We start from the raw sequence: 22,555 nt of genomic DNA, 5'->3' as shown, positions 1-22,555 counted from the left end.
TACCTGCTCTTCGTATTTCCTCCAGTGTCACCTCCCTATTAAATGACTCCCTTGCCTGAGAGTCTTCTTTTTCTTGGGGAATCCAAACTAAGACAGTGATAGCTTTGAAGATGTGTATACACACACATACAATGTAGCAGCCCCTCCAGTCCTCATGTTTAACACGTGCATCCCAAACGTGATGCTGGATCATCAACTCCCTGGCCAGCAGAGCTCAGCTTTAGAAGCACCTTGGTGTATTCGATGCAAAGTAATCCCATTTGCGTTACAAGGATCACTGTCTGTCTTGGATGGTCTTGACCAGCCTCCAACTGGGTCTTTTTCCCCTGGACTCCCCCCACATCTTTCCACCCACAGTAAATGCACTGCTGTCCTCCAGCCCACAGAATGCCCCAGGAAGGGACCCTAAAGCCCACTGGGGAGAGGGCTTGGTCCACGGGTAGCTCCCCAGGCAGCCCACTGCGTGTCACTGGGCTGGGAGAGGGAAGGAAGCTAATCTGACAATTCACCTGAAAAACAATCATCCATCATCCCGGTCTTCAGCCCTCATCTTATTTCTCCCAGATCAATTTCTGAAAGTCAAAATGACAGATAGCTTCGTACTCTGGACAATAATTCTCCTTAGTAAATAACCCAGCATCAATGACAAAAAGCTCCCAGGGGTAGTGCTGGTTACCTGAATCCATACATATGATATAATTTCATAGAACTACACACACACACACTTGCACGCACACGCACACAGGAGATGCTGGTAAAGGGACTTCCCTGGTGGTCCAGTGGCTAGGAGTCTGCACTCCCAGTGCAGGGTACCTGGGTTTGACCCTGGCCAGGGAACTAGATTCCACATGCCACAACTAAAGATCCTACATGATGCAACAAAGATTCACGATCTTGTGTGCCGCAACTAACACCCAATGCAGCCAAATAAATAAATAAACATTAAAAAAAAAAAAAAAACTGGTGAAAATTGCGTAAGGTCTAGTTTAGCTACCAACAGCAGTTTCTTGGTATCCTAGTGTACACAGATCGTATGAGATTTACCATCCAGGAAGCTGGATGAAGAACACACAGGACTCCCTGTACTGTTCTTGCAACTTCTTGGAAATCAAAAAATTATTTTAAAATCAAAAGTTTTAAAAATGCAAAAAAACAAAAAACAAACCTCCCCAAACAAACAAAACTTAAATACTGAGATTAAAAAAATAATAATAATAATCGTTTTTTACAAAGCTCCCAGCAGGAGACACTGCCAACCCACCCCTTACCTGAGAACTGGGAATCAGCGCCTTCCACCAGTGTCCGCCCTTCACCAGGTCGACCTCGCACAAAGGCACAGCCACCTTGCCGATGACGCAGTGGCGTGAGAACTTATCGAAGTCCAGCACGGTCAGGAGCAGGGTCCTCCTCTGAGCCTCCAGGAAGGGGATCTCGAAAGTGTAGCGCTCCTCGAACACCGGCTTCTGGGTCTTGCGTTTGACTCCGGTCTGCTTGGAGTTCTTCTGGTCCGGCAGCAGGCAGATCTTGACGTAGGGGTTGGAGTGCGCCATGTCCTGGCGCGCGCCGTCGTGGGAGATCGGGGGCGGCAGGTCCCGGGCCTCGATCACACGCACGGTCAGGCGGTTGTGCAGCAGGTCGTACTGCGTGCTGAAGTGCAGCATGCCCAGCTGGTACTTGGACAGGATCTCCGCGTCCGTCAGGAAGTCCACGTCGTCACTGTTGGAATCGAGGGAGTACAGGCGGGGCTCGAACTTTCTGAAGTAATCATCTGGCGTATAGGTCCGTCTGAGCACCGAGGGCTGGATGGGCTCTTTCTTGGCGCTGAGAACGCCGAACTCGATGGGCTTAATATCAATCAGTGGGGAGCTGGGCCGTCTGGACTCGAGACCTACACACCCAGCAGAAATAACAATTAACACCACCAAGTACTGGACTGGATCTGGGCCGATATGTGAGATCGTAGATTCTCACATTGTTTGCTCTGCTTCATAATGCTCTTTCCATGTGCTCTCCACTCCTGGAAATCCTCTTATTTACTCTATGAGAGGAAGGGCAGCGGCACAAACATCCCCATCTCCACGGCAGCTAATTGCCAGGCACTGCTCTAAATGCCCTGCATACATGGAGAAGGGAATGGTTACCCACTCCAGTATTCTTGCCTGGAGAATTCCATGGACAGAGAAGCCTGGCGGGCTACAGTCCATGGGCTTGCAAAGAGTCGGACATGACTGAGCAACTAACACTTTCACACTCACGGCCTTCACAAGGTATTAGCCAGTGACTATTACCTTCACTTTACAGATGAGGAAACAGAAACTCAAGTAACTCACCAAAGGAGGAGTTACCAAAGGAGGAGTTACTTAGCACACGACTAGGAGGAGGAGGAGCCAGGATCCGAGCCCCACTATCTGGCCCCAGGGTCCGACTCTAACCATTCCCCCATACTGCCTCCACTTTCACAGAGTGGGCTCTGGGGCCCGTGTCTGGGTCAAATTCCAACCTAGCTACTTCCTCGTGAACCACGTGACTCCCTAGTAACGAGCCAAGTGACTCCAGGCACATTTTACACACTCGGTTTTCCCATCTGTAACATGGAGCCAATCATAGCAACCACATCAAAGATAGTGGTGAAAACTCACTGAGCGATGCTTGGAGAGGGCTCAGCACAGAACGTGCACATGGTGAGAGGCACTGAATGGTAAGTACTATACATCTCCAAGGATCACATTCACAGCTCATCACTTTCGGGGTGCCTCTCCCCTCCCCGTTAAGCAGAAGAGTTTGCCGCTCCCAGGTTCATTGTTGCTATCTTTGCTCATCTCTCTATTCTAGCAATAACCTCACGGCACTCTTTTCTCTTTTAAAGCACTTAATTGAGGTATGACTGACACACAAGAAGTTGTCCATATTCAATCTACACAACTTGATGGCCTTGACGATAAGTATGCACCCGTGACTCCATCACCACAGTTTATGCCATAAACTATCCATCACTTTCAAAAGCTTCCTCCTGCCTTCTTTATTTACTTACTTTTGTGTGTTTGTTAAGAACATAAAATCTACTCTCTTAGCAAATGTTTAGGTACTCCACATAGTACTGTTAATTTTACACACTCTGCTGGAGTGGATTTCTAGAATTTACTCATCTGGCATAAGTGAAACCAACACCTGCCTGGTTCAAGCTCCCCAGGTAACCATGTCCTACTCTGCAGATGCTTAGGAGTCTGACTATGAGATTCCTCATGTTGTTGGGAAAATGGCATAGTATTTGTTCTTTCATGGCATCTTGTTGATTGCCCAAATACCTGCCTGTTGGCTAAAACCATGAGCCCTTGCCAGTGCACGGTTGCACCCTGATAACTGTGTGCTAAATGCAGTAATCTCTGTATAGAGCTGGAAGCAAGATTTAGGAATCATCTAGACCAGCGCTATCCAAGAGAAAATAAAACGTGAACCAGATACAGACATACAAGGCCACACTTCAGTCACTCAGTCATGTCCGACTCTTTGTGACCCCATGGCCTGTAGCACGCCAGGCTTCCCTGTCCATCACCAACTCTCGAAGTGTGCTCAAACTCATGTCCATCGAAGCCCACAAAGGCAACTTAAAATTTTCTTGTAGCCACAATTATGTAAAAGTACAAAGAAGCAGGTGAAGTTAATTTTTATATTTTATTTAAACCAATATATCCAAAATATAATCATTTCAACATGTAACCAATATAAAAACATTTTAGTGAGACATTCTAAATTCTTTTTTCATACTGGCTTCAAAATCCAGTGGGTATGTAACACATACAGTGCATCTCAATTCAGCTACATGCCTGTGGTGGCCACTGTATTGGACAGCGGTCTGCACAGGGCAGATAGGCCCTCTTATTCTACAGATGAAAAGACGGAGGCTACAGAAGCCAGACACCCGTTCTGTTTCACTATTTCAAGCTCTTGAAATTTACTTCTTTCTTCTTCCCCATCCACTCCCAGAAAAGATCAGAGATCTCAATCATTTCCAGCTGAGCGGATTAGTTTCATGAATTTAAGCCTTTTCCCTCTGTTAAGTGAATTTCAGACATCAGCTGCATGAGACAGAGGAGACACACTTGGCTAGTGACAAGAGGCTGGGAGACTCTAGGCTTTATCCCCCTTTCTCCTCCCCACCCAAATCACACCCTCTGGTCTACACCCAGGCTACAGTGTGTGTGTGTGTGTGTGAGCTGAGTGGCCACTCTAGAGTGGGCCAAGGGCCAAATTCAACCCAGAGATACATTCTGTTTGGGTTGAAAAGTAAGGAAGTTTCATATAAAAACCCAGACTGCCAGTTTCTCTTTAGAAACGTCAGGTAACACAATCCCACGCGGCTACAGCTGAGTAGCAGCTGCTCCCCTTCAGTGAGACACTGGCTTCCCAACTGGCCCCAGTCCCCACCCTGCCCTAGTGCCAGGCCAAGAGTCAACTGCCATTTGTCACTCACTAGGGTGATATTTATCTCCCTCCAGCCCTTGGCACTTAGCCACTGACACAATCCACCTGGCCTCTCAGGTCACTTGAATCTGCAGGCCCTGCTGTGTAACATGGTAACTAACACTTGCCTTTCGGGGTCTAAAATGATATAAGCTGACAATGTCATCAACTGAGCCAATTCAGTGAAACTTGTGATCAGTGTAAACAAAAATCAGTCAAAATGATTGCTTCTGCCTGAACTTGGCAGAAATCAGGTATGATGCCCTCCTCTGTCACACTGTCGTTACCTCTCTGTCATCCTGTCTCCTGGCTGTCACACCACACTCCACTCCCTCGCCAGAGGCAACCCTGTCTTTCTTGTCTCTCCCTGGGGGTGCTGTTGAGCATCTGGGAATCCCAGCTCTTTCCCTTTATCCTGGGGACCCAGATAACGGGGTTGTACTTCATGGACCCCAAGGGGCAGCTGACTTGAACCAGGACCCCCAACAGTCAGAGCAGAGAGGCTTACTTGAAATCCTCCGGGTCAGGCTGTATGTAGACTTAGATGTGTCTGAGGATGAGCATCTTCTATCTGGGGAGTTGGTCCGTGGGGTCAGCGGGACGTCACTGGCTGTGTGCACAGAGTCCCCGTCCTTGTCACTGCTCCGGCTGGCCAACCTGTAGGAGGGAAGAGGTCTCAGTGACTGTCAGAGAATCCCCAGGGACTGGCACCTCTGTCCCATGGGGGACAGACCAAGGATGAAATTGCTCTCAGGCCCAGTCTACGCAACTTGGAATAATGCAAATTTGAAATAAATTCTCAATAGCCCTTAATTCTTAATAATGTCTTGCTTTTTGCACAAAATGTGATGTGAAATAAATTAATATTTCTCAATTAGAACGATCTGCCAAGAATTTGCATAATTTCAAAGCTGAGGCTGGGGTGGGGGAAGGGATATGTAAACTTATTCAGGATATTGCCACACGGGCACCACCTGACTAAACCAAGATCAGTTCAGTTCAGTCGCTCAGTCAAGTCTGACTCTTTGCGACTCCATGGACTGCAGCACACCAGGCCTCCCTGTTCATCACCAACTCCCAGAGTTCACTCAAACTCATGTCCATTGAGTTGGTGATGCCATCAAGATGGGACCTCTCAGTCTTCAGTCTGGAAGGAACCACGTGGCTGTTTAAATGCATTAGAACTTCTGCAAGTAATTTTTGGTAAGAATTATCTTGTAGTTTCAACAGTCACTATGTTTATAACATCTTGAAAAAACATCCTGTAACAATGTCACTCAAAGGTTCTTGGGACTTTGGTGGTGATCCAGCAGCTAAGACTTTGTGCTACAAAACGGCCCTGAGAATCAATGATTTAAGAACAACAGTTCGGTGCGTAGAAACACCAGTAAATAGCAGCAACCACAACTCAATGTTCTCCTAATAAAGATTAGAAATGCTGGAAAAATAGAAAGTACACTCTTTGTGGGTTGGGGTACAAAGAAGTACTTAAGGGCTGGCTCAAGGCAAGTCCCTCTCTCTCCCTCCATCTCCCTGTCTGTAAAATGGGACTAATAATAGTACCTGCCTTACATGGTTACTTTGAAGATCGAGCTAACATATATAAAATGATTAGAACAGTGTTTGGTATGTTCTAGGTAGGTGCTTGACTGAGTGACTTCGCTTTCACTTTCCACTTTCATGCATTGGAGAAGGAAATGGCAACCCACTCCAGTGTTCTTGCCTGGAGAATCCCATGGACACAGAAGCCTGGTAGGCTGCAGTCCATGGGGTTGCACAGAGTCGGACACGACTGAAGAGACTTAGCAGCAGCAGCAGCAGCAGGTAGGTGCTCAATACATTTTAGCTGATGTTAGCAATATTATAGCAGAGGTGGCTTTAAGATCCCCCAATACTCACATAGCTAGTGAGGATGCTGGGAGTGGGGGTAAGAGGAGGGGAGAGAGCTGGCAAAGTGGCCGTGAGATTGATGCTGTTGATAACAAGCCCCTCAGCCATCACAGCCACAGACCAGTACCTTCCAAGACTGCATCCCCCAAGTTGACATTTAAACCTGCGGAGAAACCAATCTCGAAAAATGCAAATTTCAAGTTCTGGGAGGTCAGAGGCATCCTGTGCATGACATGAAATGGATCTGATGTTCTTCCAAAACTAGGGTCACAGCTGGGACAAGCAGGCATGTTACGGGGGCAATGCCCAGTGCCTCCCACTCCTGGTCAAGAATAGGAGAACATAGCAGATGAAACGTGGGGCCGGTGGGGGCATGGAAGGGAGACAGGGTCACACTAGATCAGTCTTTCTCTCCCGTAAAGGAAAGCAGCTGCATCTCCCCAGGAAGGCAGCAAAAACATGTGATGGCCCCTGGGGCCCTCCATCTGCATGGCCTGTTTCCCGGCTGTCACACCTCATGGTGGCCACTGCCTCCAGCTGCGAACTCCCATCAGTCTTCAAGGGACAGTTTAAATGCCATTGCTTCCTGAAGCCTTGGCTGCCTCCTCTCAGACATAGTACCAGGGTATACTGGGCCACCCCTGCCTGCTCTGCCACCACCAAACCTCCACGCCCTCTGTCCCTTCTACCTGGAATGCTCGTCCTGCCCCATCACCTGTCTCGTTCCTCCTTATCATTCAGCTCTCAGCTGCAACAGCACCTCCTCAGAGAGGACCCACCAGTCCAGTCGCCTCCTCCCAGCCCGTCTCCCCTTACCCCTGCACCTTTTTTTTTGTCCCCTCCAGCACATACCTCTTTTTCAGTGTGGCCTGCCTGCTTCTCCTTTGCATCTGACACTAAGCCAGAGGCCCATGCGGGCAGAGGCAGTGTCTTTTTCGTTCACCACTGCCCTCCTAGCACGGCACCTGGCACGTGTGGGGTGCTCTGATTTATTTTTTCAGTGAATGAATGAATACACATTTCTGGTGGCTTTTATCTGACTTATCTTGTGTCACAGTCACCTGAGTGCATGACTTGTCGCCCCTCCCATAACAGGCTACAAATCTTAATGTTGGCATCTGCTTTATTAGGATCAAAGGTGGCAGCAGCTACTGAGCACCTACTATGTGCCAGGCACTGTGCTAAATGCTCTATCTGAATCATTTAGGCTTGAAACAATCCAGGAGTTAGTTGTTATGAACCACCCCTACCCCTTTTACAGACAGGGAAACGGAGCCCTGGTCAGGTGGCGGGAGGGAAGGAGAATGGATCTGCACCACTGAATGGCAGAACCCCAGTGGAGTCCAGCAGCACCAGACTCTGGACTACATGCCCCACACTACCGAGCTGGGCATCCCCTAGGAGGCCTGGAAGAACCCTGCACATAGTAGGTATTCAACACATGCTTCTTGGACAAAGAAATAACCTAATTCACTCTTCAGTGGGGGTCTTTCTGGCACTGCCATAGAAGGAGCCAGTCAGATGGTACCATATGGCGAGTTGGTTTTCCTGACTCTCATCAGCCCAGTCCAGCCCAGGAAAGCTGCAGGTCCCACACGACAAAAGCGTACGTGACAATTAATGGTGTGTCCCCTCCGATCACACAGGCAAAGACCCAGCTCACCTGCCACATGCCACCCTACAGAGAGGCACGTTCTGTGGTTCCCTGCTCAAATGGCACAGTAGGAATGTACTGCAAAGCCTGTACTCTTTGACATTTCTGCTCCCTGCCTGTTTGATAACATGCAACTGCCCGCTTGGTAAATAAATCTGGGGAAAGCACAAGCTGTAAATTCTCTTTCTGGAGGATTCAACCTGCCTCCTCCTTACAGATTTTTCTTAACATTTGGTATGATGTTGATTATCAAAAATGTCCTCGGTGCTATCCAGGATTGAAGGAAGACCTGGGTCACCTTGGGAAGCACACAGGTCATATACAGCTGTTCAGACGTGCACTGCCCAAGTCTAGGTGGTCTCGCTCATCATGACCACCATGTTAAGGGCGCCCCCTGAAGCTATGTGGTGAGTTGGCTGCTGGAAGTTTCCAGCTCGCTTCTCTGCTTGTAGCATAACCAAAACAAGTGTCTTCCCTGAGGGTGCTATCCCAGATAGAACCTCCTGCTTGCACAAAGGGTCAGCGACCTGAGCAAAACACAACTGTCCTCCAGCTTAGTAGCCACACATCTGTAACACTCACCATCTGAGGCAAACAGACTGTGATTTTCAGTGTCTATCAGGGGTCTCCTCTGGTTCAGAAGAAAATCCAAATTCCTTAATCTGGCATTTGAGACCCCACAGAACCTGAACTTGCAGGCTCCTTTTGTCTGATTCCCCCAACTGTTCCGAGATGCAGTGTCCCACCTGTGGTGTTTGTGTACGCTGGATCTAGTCACAGCATCCAAATTGTTTATTACCCAGGCCAGCAAACTTGGGGCCCACTGCCTGATTTTGTAGAAGTGTTATTGGAGCATAGCCACGCCCATTCACTAGTGAATTGCCTGTGGTTGCTTTCGCACTACAAGGATGGAAGTGAGTGGCTGCAATAAAAACTAGTCCATGAGGCTAAAATATTTACTCTCTGGCCCTTTATAGGAAAAGTCTGCCAACTCCTGTTCGACTAGCTTAGTTCATGTGTTTCAGGTAGAATAACCCTCTCCTTGGTTTCAGGTCAGGAAACCCAGACATTATCCCAGAGCTTTTTCCTCCAAGCAAAAGTGACTGGATCAAGTGATTGGCATGTGACCCAAACCAGAGCAATGAGAGCCTTTCCTGATATTTTGCTGCTGTCAAACATAATGCAAAGAAAAAAGAAGGCTTAAGAATGAGGGCAATACAGAAGAAACAGAAAGAAAGAGAGAGCAAAATACACGCACATCCATGACATCATCTGAGCCCCTGGATCCAGTTATGCCTGAAGCCATTTTCCCAGAACTTTTCCATAACAAAATTCTATGCAGAACTGTCATATGTGTGTGCAGGATGTGAATACACAACTAATTTATTTACCTGCTTTATCTCCTATAGTAAAGTGAAAGAAAGTGAAAGTCACTCTGTTGTGTCAGACTCTTTGCAATCCCATGGACTGTACAGTCCGTGGAATTCCCCAGGCCAGCATACTGGAGTGGGTAGCTGTTCCCTTCTCCAGGGGATCTTCCCAACCCAGGGATCGAACCCAGGTCTTCCAAATTGCAGGTGTATTCTTTACCAGCTGAGCCACAAGGGAAGTTGAAGAATACTGGAGTGGGTAACCTATCCCTTCTCCAGCGGATCTTCCCGACCCAGGAATCAAACTGGGGTCTCCTCCATTGCAGGTGGATTCTTTACCAGCTGAACTACCAGGGAAGCCCTTATCTTCTATACCAGATATTAAATCCCCTGAGCATGGGAACAGGACTCCATCTAGTCTTGTGCCTCCCGTGGTGCCTGGTACATAGGACAACCTCAAGAAATAACTACCAAAAAAACTGAGCTTAACTTTTCAACAGCATAATTGACACTTTCAGGACTCAGTTTCTGCCTTCAGGTTAATCAGCTGGTCAATAACTATTTTTTGGAATGAAAAAAAGACAGATAATTGTCGTGCCGTCACCGAGCTGGAATTCTTCTGAGCATGGCTTTAAAGACACCAGATGGGCTGAGCCAACCTCCATCACTAGAAAATGGGAACAATCCCTTGATTAATGAGCTGGTTTCACCAAACATCTCAACTCTGTGCACAACTGCAGGATTCAGTCTACAACCTGTGAGTCAGGGAAGGTTCTTTCACATAGTCGTTACATCAACTTAAAGAATCTCTCAATAACTTAATAATGATAGAGATGAATACTTACTACTGTGCTAAGCATGTTACATGCATATGTCATATGCATTAATAGCAACCCTATAAAATAAGTTCTATTACTTCCCCTACTTTACAGATGAGGAAACCCAGACCAAAATAGGGTAAAAAGAATCACTTATGTTTATGATTGCCAACAAGGTATTTTTTCATAAACAAATTTATGCAATCATCACAACAACTCTATAAGATAAATACTATTTTTTTTTTTTTATCATCCCCATTTGACAGATGGGAAATCAAGGCACAGAGAGATCAAGCAACTTGCCTGAGGTCACAGAACTGGAAAAAATTAGGAGAAGTAGGATTTGAACTCACAGATTGTAACCCAGAGCCATTCTGCTATGAAAATATTTGATACTTGCTTCTCAAAAAAAAAAAAAAAATCAGAGGATTGAGGCACGACCCCCAAGGAAAAGATGGGGTGCCAGAGGCTTCTGGAATCTTAGCCCAAGGATTTACCTGAGACAGCACAGGATCCCCACTGAGGCTCCAGCTGTGGGCCCTCATACCATCTTCCTGCCTCCCTGGGCGTCCTTCTCTACATCATGGGAAGCTGCACTGGACGATTCCCAAGCCCTGGCCCTCTAGATTCAACCCAGACTCTGGCCACGCTCCTCTCCCAGCCACAGAGAGGTGGCCCAGACACGTGGCTGAAAAGCTTCAAAACTGCATTCCCAAAATATCTGAGCGACTGGCAGATGGAGATGTTGTATGCAGGCGCGGGAGGAGAACGAATTGGAAATAAAACGAAAGATGCCAGAGAGAGCATAAACAGCGTTGGAGGACACGATGGAGCCTGGAGGTGTGTTCTGCTTCCCTGTTTCTGAAGTTCTTGCTCAGATCAGCAAAGAGGCACCTGTTTGTTCATGTCATCCACACCAAACACTGAGTGTTTAGCATGAGCCGGGTGCTAGGATGGTTCATCATACTGACTTGGATGGAAAACCTTTAGGATCTGGACATCCCTTGAAGAACAGAGACGCTCACAGATCTCTTTTTCCACTTGGAACGACACTCAACATGATTAAAAGCGCCCACATGCTTAGCATCACACGGTTCGTATCTCAGAAGACCGGTTGTGAAAACCAGCTGAACCAAAGCCCCACCCCGAGCTGGTCTCAGCAGCTTGCCAAACGCAATGAGGCACACAGCACAACCATCAGCGACTAAGAGGTCAATGGAAACGCAGCCTTTCCCCCCTCCATACCCTTAGTTGTCCCAGACCCCTCGCAGAAACAGAGAAAAGAAAGGTCTTAAGGTGGCTTTCCAGGAAGTTTGGAGCAGTTTTACTTACAGCCAGGGAGGAGTCTGGGCAGGGAAAGGTCCCAGAATCTCAACTTCATCCTCACTCGACTGGCAGCAGCTGGACTCATAGCACTTCTGACAGCAGTGGCGGCAAGTCCATCTGCAGAGCAGCAGGTCGGAGATTCTAGAAAGGAAACCCTGAGCCCATGGCAGGAGGTGGGCAGAGGAGAGATGGGAAGAGGAGGAAGAAGAGGAAAAACACCTACAATTACAAGCAGCCGATCCCTGATGAGAAATAACGACATTCAGGAGGTCTGTCTCCACGGCTGATCTCTTAGAACAAACTGTTTTCCATTTCTATTTACCAACTGCAGGTACGAAGATGGCAAACACCAACCAGCTCGAGCCATTAATAGCAAGCAAAACGTTTGCAGGTATTTTCCTTTGTATATGAACGTCTTTCTTGACATGTGGGTGGTTTATTCAACATCGTGAGGGCTATGCAATATGTTCGCAAAACACAATGATTATTACTTTGTCTTCTTGAAAGCAAAGCACAAGTTTTTTTTTTTAAGTAATTTCATGACATTAAAGTAAACAGAGATAATCAAATGGAATAAGTAGAGGGTGGGAAGGGAAACCTAGTCTCATTAACTAGTATCTTTTCACTGGGATCTCCCTTCCCTAGAATGGCATGGAAACCGAGCTGTTATCAACATCCGGTTGTTGTTTAATATTCAGCATCCCCACAGCCCCACAAAAGGCTCCAAAATGAAAAGCAAGCATTTCTTGATTACAAGCCAGACGAAACAAATCACTGAATTCACTCACCTCGTTTAAAGGTTCCAACTGCCCTTTTAGAGATCCACGTGAAGCCAAGGGGCACAGGGGGCGAGGGATGACACAGAGAGAGAGACAAGACCAGTTTAGCAATATTCCTGCAACTCAAAAAAAGAAAAAAACAAAAAACAAAACAAAAAACCCTGCTTCTTTCCACTTACCATCCTGGGAAGGGAGCTGACCTCCTAACAAAGTGCTGCTACCTTCAGGGCTGCTGGTAGCCTCCTGGCTAACCAACACCGAATAAATGGGAAACTTTAGCATTTCGATTTGATTTGCACCGTATGCTGTTATGAATCAGAGCGGGTGGATAGATAGTCATGCTATCCAATGCAGCCACACTTCAGGAGAGGAGCAAACCTTCCTATACAGAAATAGCCATGAAGCCAACCCAGAAGGACATGATTAGCTAACTTGCAGGCAGGCACAGCATGGATGTCACTTGGCTCCCCCGCCCTCCCAGAGGCCCTACCTTCCAATTCTGCTCCAATGGTGGGGAGCTTCATATGACCACCCACAAATAGAGGGAGCGGAAAAGAAAGCCATAGTCTGGTCCCCGGGAAGAAGGGAGGGGCTCCCTTCCATCTTCAGTCCCACCCCCACCCCAGCCTCTTCTCATCGGTTCCCAAAGCACAGGCTCACCCCACCCCCTGTCTGGGAAGGGTCTTCACAGTTTTCCAAAAGGCCAAGTAAACCAGATAGGTTAGGAGGAGTCTCCCATGGAACTCAGAACTTTGAGTCAAGGAAAAATCTAATCATCATTCTCAATTCTTTTGTGAGGTGAAGAAGGTCTTAATTTGGTACCACTATATGTAACATCTTTCTAACAGTTGCAAATCCCACCCCTGCCTTCCTTTTTAAACAGACAGCAGACCCCAGCTCAGAGCCTTGCAGACAGACTAGCTAGTTAGAATTCAAGAATGTGGCATTATTCTCATTGTATTTTTCCTATTGCCTTCAGTTTCTATCAGGTGACCCTGGTTTTCTATTATGGTAGTGACATGACGTTTCCTTTTCATATTAAAGTTAAAATAAAGCACAAGTCCATTTATAGAAAAGAAATTAAGTAAATAACATCACAGGTGGTACATAGCTCGTGAAAAACTCAAAATCCTTGAAGTGACAAGGGATTTACTACAGTTTGGGGGGAAGAAGTCTTGGACACCAATCACAAGGGGCAGGGGGAGATACAAAACTGGGAAAAGAGGCACTCGTCCTGGCCTCATCAGTGGTCAGTCATGTGACTCAGGCAAGTTGGGAGTCTGAGCCTCAGCTACCTCTTTCCTTTAATGGAAGGGCTAAGCTAGGACACTATGAAAAGGCTCTGTGCTGCCTAGTACCTGCATGCTTTCTGTGGCTTATGAGAACCAGACAGTTTGTCAAGTCCAATTGGATCCTGCCAGGCACTGGGGACTGTCCTGGCCGACAGAGTGGTGAGGCGAAGAAAGCAGCAAGCAGCTATGCCCTCATGGGGCTTACATGAGAAAGTACTTTAACATGCTCACGGTAAAGTGCAGGGTTAAAGGGATGCTTTTTCACAACGATCCAGGCTCACAGGAAGGCATTTCCTGGGTATACAGTGATCAAAAGAGAACCATTTCTAAAAGCATGATGAGCAAAGGCAAAGCTACCTCAGGGGTCCTGCCTAGGTGCAAGGTGAGTGTTAGGGGGCAGAGAAACCAAGGAAGAGGAAGAGGAAAGGGAGATGCACTGAGGCTCCCAAGCGTGCTGAGTCTTTGGGCCTCAGGCTCAGGTGTTTGACCCAATGGAGGAGAACTGATTCGAGCCAGAAAAAAAAAGGAGGAAGGAAAGTCAGGATATTCTAGAACAGGGGGTGCAAGCTATGACTCAAAGACCAAATTCAGCCTGCGGCCTGTTTTTCTATGACCCTCCAGCTAAGAAGGGTTTGTATATTTTTAATTGGTTGAAAAAGCTTTAAAGATGAATACTTCTTGACTCGTACAAAGTATATGAAATTCAGTTTCAGTGTCCACAAATAAAGTTTTATTTAAACATAGCCATGCTCATTCATTTACTAGTGTCTCTGTGTAGTGCCATAATAAAGAGGTGAAGTGTTGTGACACAGACCGCTCAGCCCTCGAAGAAAAACAAATATTTACTACGTAGGCCTTTACAGAAAAAGTTAAACACCTTGTTCTAGAAGAAAAGTCAACATCACCGGGCCATCCTCATACCAGATGCTTAACAAATCCCTCACCAATCCCCAACCCACCCACTTCCTAGGCCTCACCACAACCGCTAAGCCCCTGAGTGGCCCTGGGCAAGTCACTTCATTACTCGGTGCAGAAGACAGTCATTAAGAGCCGTAGAAGCCCGTTCTAACGTGGTTCAGGTCTCAGTGCGTGGTCCTTGATGGGCAGGGACCACGCCGCTTCCTCAGCTGTGTTCCCGGTGCCCACACATATTACATGTCACCCAAGTGTTTGCTGAACGTGTTCAGTGGCCACTCCCCCCAACAACATCCCCACAGTAGGTGAACAGTAAATGTGACCTTCATTGAACTTGAAAAGATGACCTAAGGATTCCATGAAAGGGAAGTCAATGGAGCGAATCTAAGGCAGGAGAGGGATGGGGCGGCTATGAGCGGATGGCAGGGCAGAGTTCCCCGGCAGGTGGAAAAGACTAAGGACAGGAGGAGGTGCGTGTGTGAGCCAAAGTGGGAGGAGGTATCAGGAGCCCCTCCAGTGGTGGGCGAGGGCAGAAGCGAGCCCAGAGGCACCCGTCTGCCTCTGGGCAGGCAGAATGTAGGAGCCCGTCGGTATCACTGCCAGGGGCAAAGGACCCAGTGCCAGAACAAGCAGCTCAGCGGGTCTGACCGCATGACCTTGGCGCTGACCCGTCGCCGCTTCCCCCCTCGTACTGAGGAGACAGGTCTCTTAGTCAAGCATGCCCTCCTCAAGAAAAGGAGCCTGGAAATTATTTCAGCCTAAGGATTCTTGCGGGGTGTCCCCAAGATGAAGGGAAGGGGGGTCCACAACTCCCAAGGCAATGGCCCAAAGTAATCGGCTGCCCCCCAACACCACCAGTGCGCCTCCGGGGTGTCCCCCACCCCTCAGCACCCAGTGCCCGGGAGAGACGATGTCCTTGTCCCTCCCGGCCGGAACAGCTGCCTCCGGCTCGCTCCGCCGGCCAATTAGCCAGAGCCGTCACCAAGGCAACGACAGCTGGCGGGCCGGGCGGCTGGCGCGCCCCGGGCCGCCCTCCCCGCGGCCCCTCCCCTGGGGTGGGGTGCCCGAGGGACGGGGTGGGGGAAGGGGGGGAAGAAAAGTCCGCCCCACCCCCAATCCTTCCCCAGGAGGTGAGGGCGCGCGTGCAGAGTCCACTTGGGGCCCTTCATCCCGGGGTGTGGGGGGTCCCCAGCCTCTTCTTCTGGGGCGCACCCCCGCTGCTGCACAGGTTGCCTTGCGCTCAGGCACCCTTTTTCTCGAGGCAAGTTTGTGGCAGCCCAGCCGTGTGCCCTCCCTTCCGCGCGCTCACAGTCAGAGGGGGCGCGGCACCCCCCCACCCCACACCGCGGACCTGGCCCCCCAGCCTCAGCCCTACCTGGATGTACGCCATTTTCGCCCGCGCGCTCTCACTCCGGCCCGGGCATGGCGCCGCCACGGCCACTTTGCCCTCGCCAACCGGAGAGAGGGGAGAAGGCAAAGGGGGAAAGGAAGAAAAAGGCAGCCGGGTGGCCCCAGACGTGACTGGCGTGGCTGATGAGCGGCGCCCGCCCCTCCGCCGGCCGCCCCGTCCTTGCCTTCCCCTGCGTTCCGGCTCCGGGAGTCGGGGCCGCCTCCCAGGTTGGGAGAGCTCCGGCGCCCAGGGCCCCCGCCTCGGCCTCCCTCGCCGTCCCGCGCTCCCCCCGAGGCGCTCCCCAGGCGGGATTAAGGCCGGGGCGCCTGGGGAGGGAGCCCGGGGCAGCCGCGGGGACTGCAGCGACCCCAGCGCAGGCGGGGCCGGAGACGCTGGGGCCCGGGCGCGCCAGAGGCGGGGGAGGGGACCGGGACGGGCAAGGAGGTGGGAGGGGGCGGTGCGCGGGTCAGCCCATCCGGTCGGCACCGCGGCTGGCACCTACCGAGAGCAGGGCCCCCGGGGCGGCCGTGAAGCTGAAAGGGCACGGTCCAGCCCGCCGCAGAGTCTGGAGCCGGGAGGGTCCTCCCCATCCAGCCCTTTCCTAGACCGGGTTGGAAAAACTTTATTCCGGCCCCACCCGACGCGCCTAGAACTGTTGCGGTGAGGAATGCAGAGGCTAAGCGAATGGAAGCCTCAAGTTAAGATGGGGCCTTGGGCGCCCCGAGGGAGATGCACTGGCGAGGGCGGCAGGTGCGCGCGGAGAGACCCGAGCGTCCCCTTACCCTAAACCTGCTCGACTTGCGCCCTGGGCGCAACAGGTCTGGCGCGGGGCGGCCCAGCAGCGCCACCCAGCGTCGCGCCCAGCGTCCTGCGCGTCTCTGCCCGCTGGAAGCTCCGCGCCAGCGAGCGTGCGCCCCCGGGCGTGTCCACCCGCCAGCCTGCCTGCCCACGTGGCTGGGGCGCCCTGGGCCTGGAGGCTTCCCCCAAACCGGTCCTCCCACCCCAAAGCCACAGAGCTGGGGCTGACTCTCCACTGCGGTATCTGAGGTGGAACACTGCCCTCTGCAAGTTCTCTTTTTAAAATGTCCAGACATCTTCAGTTGCCAGTTTACCAACCATTTAACCTTCCAGCGACTCTATCTTTTCATCAATAAAAACAGCATAAAATTTCTGCCCTGCCTATCTTCCAGGACTGTTTTTGTGGGAGTAAATGAGGAAATGAACGCGGAAGTTATGAACAAAAGGTGTAATAACATATGTGTAAATATTTCGTGTAAATATCTAGCATACATATACATTTCTAAGTATGATAATATTTCATTTGTAGCACATGGCATGTAACATATGTCGAGTGCTTATAATTTCGCAGGCATCTCGCTCAAGCATTTCGTCTTGTCCTCCCCTGCCTTGCTCATTCCTGTATGTCTGGCAGAGTGCTGGTGTGTGTGGATGCTCAGTCAAGTCCTCTGTCCATGGGATTTTCCAGGCAAGAATACTGGAGTGGGCTGCCATTCCCTCCTCCAAGGGATCTTCCTGACCCAGGGGTTGAACCAGGTCTCTTGTGTCTCCTGCACTGGCAGGTGGATTCTTTACCACTGAACCCACCTAGGAAGCCCAGCAGGGTGCTTGACTCCTCTTACCTTTCTGAGGGGGGCACTGCAGCTCTCCCCAGTTTACAGATGGGGAAATTGAGATGCACAGAGGGAAAGTCACTAGCAAAGCAGGACAGGTGGCAGCTGATGGCACTGGCATTTGAACCCACGTGGTCTGCACTCCTAAAACTTGGTGCGTATCCACGATGTTTCTTTGGCAGTGATGGGAAGTGATGCTTGGTGGGGAGAGGGCTTCACAGAGGAGGGGTTCCTCCTGGGATGGGTGCTCCCCCGGGGTACTTAAGGGAAGTGGAGGAGTTCCCCAGGTGTTCCTGTGAGGAATGGCTAAGCGTTTTGAGACTGTGCCAGTCTCAAACCTTTTAACCTTTTAAAACCTTTCACAATAAATTCAATCTTTTAATTCTCTGATAGGCTTGAGGTGGGTACTGTTACTGTTCCACTCTTTTAGATGAGAAGAAAAAAAAAAGGAGTCACAAAGCAGTGAAGTTGCCCAGGAGCTGTACATACAGCATCAAGGAGCTAGAATTCAAATCAAGGAGCTGGAATTCAAGCCTAGACTCCCTAAACCTAGCCTTTGCCGGATATTGGGGAGAGGGGGGTGAAATCCTTAGGGTTAGTTTCATACTTTAATCTGTAAAAATTTAAAGCTGTCTCAGAATATCAAACACCCCTCTGCCAATGAAGAAGATTACTTGAAATGGGGATAAGAGAACATACCCCTGGAATTACATCAATAAAACACTTTGATGTATGTCAAGCACCTGGCAGGCAACGGATACGTAATAAATGCTTGTTGAATAAATACATCGATGGTATTATTAGCTAATGTGGGTGCCTCCGACATATGTGCCTTCGCATATGTTCTTGTATAATCCTCACCAGAGCCCTACAAAGTGGGTACTGTCATCACCCATTTTACAAGTGAAGAAGTTGAAGTTCCTGGAGGAGAAGGGAGTCATCCAAAGTAAACAGGGAGAAAGTGACAGAGACAGGAGAAAAGTGCAGATCTGGTTGACTGGAAAGGTCCAACTCTTTAGGGCTGCACCGTCCTGCTTCCAGTGAAAGAAGGAACAAATAAATGGGTCCTGCGTCGTTCAGCAGGGGACTGTCAGAAGTCACTTCAGGGTCCCCAGCTCTGCTAGCCTCTCCCTGCCCTAGAGAGGACCCACAGTCCAGCTTTAAGGTGTAGCCTGGACTCAGACCAAGGCTGAGCCTGTTTGGACAAGGCAGCTGGCACCTTCACGGATCTCAGTAGAGAAGCCCCAGGCCAGGACAAATGTGTGGAATTGCATGTGACCTGTGGTGTGATGAAGGGAGGTTCAGGGGGTATCAGGGTACTGAGTATTTGTGGCCCCAACTAGTGTGGTGAGAGTCAGAGAATGCTTCTTGAGGTGTGACCTTAAGTGTGAAGTGTTAGTCGCTCAATCATGTCCGAGTCTTTGCGACCCCATGAACTGTAGCCCGCCAGGCTCCTCTGTCCATGGAATTCTCCAGGCCAGAATACTGGAGTGGGTAGCCTTTCCCTTCTCCAGGGGATCTTCCCAACCCAGGGATCAAACCCAGGTCTCCCACATTGCAGGTGGATTCTTTACCAGCTGAGCCATAAGGGAAGCCCAAGAATACTGGAGTGGGTAGCCTATCCCTTCTCCAGTGGATCTTTACAACCCAGGAATCAAACTGGGGTTTCCTGAATTGCAGGTGGATTCTTTACCAGCTAAGCTACCAGGGAAACCCTGCCTGGGACTTTATCACCAACAGAAATCATGTATATTCCTGTCACATTACAGTTGTTGGAAATAACTTGACATTTCATTGACACTCTTTACTGTTTGAAAATTACACCCATTATTGGGCCTCCACGCTAGATCTTTCTGTTTAATGCATTAATGAAGAAGCACATGTGCTGTGCTTCATTGCTCAGTTGTGTCTGACTCTGGGACCCCATGGACTGTAGTCCACCAGGCACCTCTGTCCATGGGGATTCTCCAGGCAAGAAAACTGGAGTGGTTTGCCATGCCCTCCTCCAGGGAATCTTCCCAACCCAGGGATCGAACCCAGGTCTCCTGCAATGCAGGCAGATTCTTTACCATCAGAGCCACCAGGAAAGCCCAAGAATACTGGAGTGGGTGAAGTGAAGTGAAGTTGCTCAGTCATGTCTGACTCTTTGCAACCCCATGGACTGTAGCCTGCGAGATTCCTCCCTCCATGGGATTTTCCAGGCAAGAATACTCAAGTGGGTTGCCATTTCCTTCTCCAGGGGATCTTCCTAACCCAGGGATCGAACCCAGGTCTCCTACACTCTGCAGACTCTTTACCATCTGAGCCACCAGGGAAGCCCAAGAATACTGAAGTGGGTAGCCTGTCCCTTTTCCAGGTGATCGAACCAGGGTCTCCTGCATTGCAGGTGGCTTCTTTACCAGCTGAGCTACCAGGGAAGCCTGAAGAAGCACATATATTACCATATTTAAATTTAAATTTGGTTTTAATATTTTGATAAATATATATCAGTATAATTTCACTGTAATCCTATATACCCTCCTCTATGTTGAAAAGACATTATTCCAAGGTGGCGTCTATAGACTTCAAAAGACTGGCAGGATGTCCATGGCAGAGAAAGGATTAAGAAGCCCTGGAGGTTGCTTAGAGGTCAGAGGGCAACTCCAAGGAGATTTTTAGCTAACGTGAGGGGAGGGAGGTGCCAGGTGAGATTTAACAAGTAGGAGGGGCCAGATGTCTGGTAGCCTTGTCAGTTACCCAGTAGAAGATCAGTATGGTGAGGTTGAGAAAGATTTTGGCATGAGTGTGTGTGTGTGGGTGTGTGTGTGTGCCTGAAGGCAGAGAGACTGATGCAGCAAACCAGGTAAGAAGCAGTGTGAGTCTAAACCAAGGTCATGGCAATGTATCAATGCCTGAAAGTGAATAGACAATGATAAGGGTGTGGAAGGCAGGAGAGGCTGGAGGAGGGCAGGTTTGCCGGGAGAGGAATTCAGGTTTTGTGTTTGAATATGTTGAACCTCAGATATGTATTGTCTAGGGTTCCTGAAAGAAACCCAGTTCAATTCAACTTGAGCTAAAAAGAACTTACGGGCTCATTAACTTGGAAGGCCAAGGGCAAATCCCAGTCATGGCTGGATTTAGGGCTGCAATGAAATCACTTTCTCTCCATATCTCACCTCTTCACAGCTTCTCTTGGAACTCTGGATTTTTTGCCTCCTGAAGTAGGTTTGATTCACATGGCAGAAAAATGGCTACTCATGCTTTGAGCTTATATTTTGACAGTTTATGCTCCAAAGGGAAGAGAGACTTTGTACGCAATCTTAGGGAAAAACTCTAATTGGTCCTGCTTAGGTCACGTGCTTACCTCCGGACCAAGCACCGTGTCTGGAGGATCCAGCACTGTGTCTGAGTCAGCCTGGACCAGGTGACCGGATATGTGTGGGTATCATGAGCCAGCATGACCTCACAAGGACCCAGAGAGGAGGAGAAACAGTTCTCTAAGAAAGATTCTGGGAGACAAAACAACAACAAAAAACACCCATAATGATATGCAGTGGAATATCAGATGGAGATGCCAATGGGCAGGAGATGCCAATGGTTCATGTTCAGCCCCTCCTAACACAGAAGGACAGAGTCGAAGATCAGGAGATGAGGCTTCAGTCACCTCCTGGTGGCACTCCTGGGCTCATCTCTAACTACAGGGTCTAAAAGGAACCTGGCCTCTCACCTTCTTCCCTCAGAGACCCAGCTCTGGATGGCAGAGGCAGGCACATAATAATGATTTTTTCTTTATGATCCCTAAGAAGGTAGTGAGAGGTGGCACTGCAAACCACAGACCTCAGGATACCTATTATAATCAAAAGCACCAGAACAAAAGCAGTCAGTGGCATCCATATGGGCAACACACATCCTGGTTAGGTGACTTTCTATTTCTGCCCTACGGGCTGATGGCATCATCTCCCAAGTCAGTTTTAATTATACAGCTTCCAGAACATGCCATTTAGCGCCAACCCTGGGCAGTGTTTCTGAACACCGTGGAAATAAGAAGTCTCTGGGCTAATTAAACAGCTGGTCTGGAAATAGGAAGGGCGGCCCCAGGGCTGACATCCCAGAGTAACCCTCTGAGGAACCCTGTGTAGGAGTCAGACCTCTTTCATCCCTATCCTCATCAGGGACAGTATAGTCTGAAAGCTTTGAGTCTAACCTCACCCACAAAATAACTGTGTGGCCTCAGGCAAGCCATTTAATCCCTGGGGAACCTTAGTTTTCCTCTCCTGCAGAATGGGTGTAATGCTTCTCTCCCAGGGAAGATATGAGATGAGGCCAATGAGAAAAATGCATATGAAACACTAGCACATAATTCAAAACTAGTGGCTTCTTTCCCCTATCAGATCACATCAGATCGGTCGCTCAGTCGTGTCCGACTCTTTGCGACCCCATGAATCGCAGCACGCCAGGCCTCCCTGTCCATCACCAACTCCCGGAGTTCACTGAGACTCACGTCCATCAAGTCAGTGATGCCATCCAGCCATCTCATCCTCTGTCGTCCCCTTCTCCTCCTGCCCGCAATCTGTCCCAGCATCAGAGTCTTTTCCAATGAGTCAACTCTTCGCATGAGGTGACCAAAGTACTGGAGTTTCAGCTTTAGCATCATTCCTTCCAAAGAAATCCCAGGGCTGATCTCCTTCAGAATGGACTGGTTGGATCTCCTTGCATCTGCACCCATGGTGCCTCTTCCTGTTTTACAGTTGGAAGGGAAGAGTGTGTTAGGGAGGAGGAAGGGATAACTTGGAGGTTAAAGTCCTCACTTCTGGGGGCAGGTGGACCTGGGTCTAAGTCATACCACTTGCCACTTAGCAGCTGTGTGATTTCACACCTTCTGAGCACCTCCACTCCCTCCTCTGTGAATGGGATGCTAAGAGTCACTGTTTCCTGGAGACGAGGATTATACAGGCCACCTTCTATTCATTCCTTAGTACAGTGCCTGCCACCAAGGAAGGTCTCAAGAAATGCTGTTGCTACTTTTTACTTTCAAAATATATACACACCA

The 22,555-nt window shown here is 49.3% G+C and overlaps 1 protein-coding gene across 7 annotated transcripts in view; it reads right to left on the bottom strand.

Moving 5' to 3' along the window:
• The window catches only part of SYT17 (synaptotagmin 17), a 95,539-nt gene that overhangs the window by 72,375 nt on the left and 609 nt on the right, over window positions 1-22,555 (bottom strand). Inside the window, exons 2-6 of one of the 7 annotated variants that reach the window (XM_086375560.1) lie at window positions 22,007-22,242; window positions 12,308-12,325; window positions 11,526-11,674; window positions 4,970-5,118; window positions 1,269-1,888 (exon numbers count right to left, since the gene is read on the bottom strand). In XM_086375560.1, the coding sequence (XP_086231686.1) occupies window positions 1,269-1,888; window positions 4,970-5,118; window positions 11,526-11,674; window positions 12,308-12,325; window positions 22,007-22,231 (1,161 nt within the window). In that variant the 5' untranslated portion in view covers window positions 22,232-22,242. Of the gene's footprint in view, window positions 1-1,268; window positions 1,889-4,969; window positions 5,119-11,525; window positions 11,675-12,307; window positions 12,331-12,477; window positions 12,676-15,880; window positions 16,281-16,397; window positions 16,698-22,006; window positions 22,243-22,555 lie in introns of those variants that run through there. The other 6 variants (XM_086375562.1, XM_086375566.1, XM_086375563.1 and 3 more) reach the window with 6 other exon arrangements.

This window comes from Bos grunniens, chromosome 25 (assembly GCF_055505025.1).
Source record: "Bos grunniens cultivar Pamir isolate PY7600 chromosome 25, Bosgru_T2T1.0, whole genome shotgun sequence".
NCBI lineage: Eukaryota > Metazoa > Chordata > Mammalia > Artiodactyla > Bovidae > Bos > Bos grunniens.
This window is presented reverse-complemented; position numbering and strand designations above follow the sequence as displayed.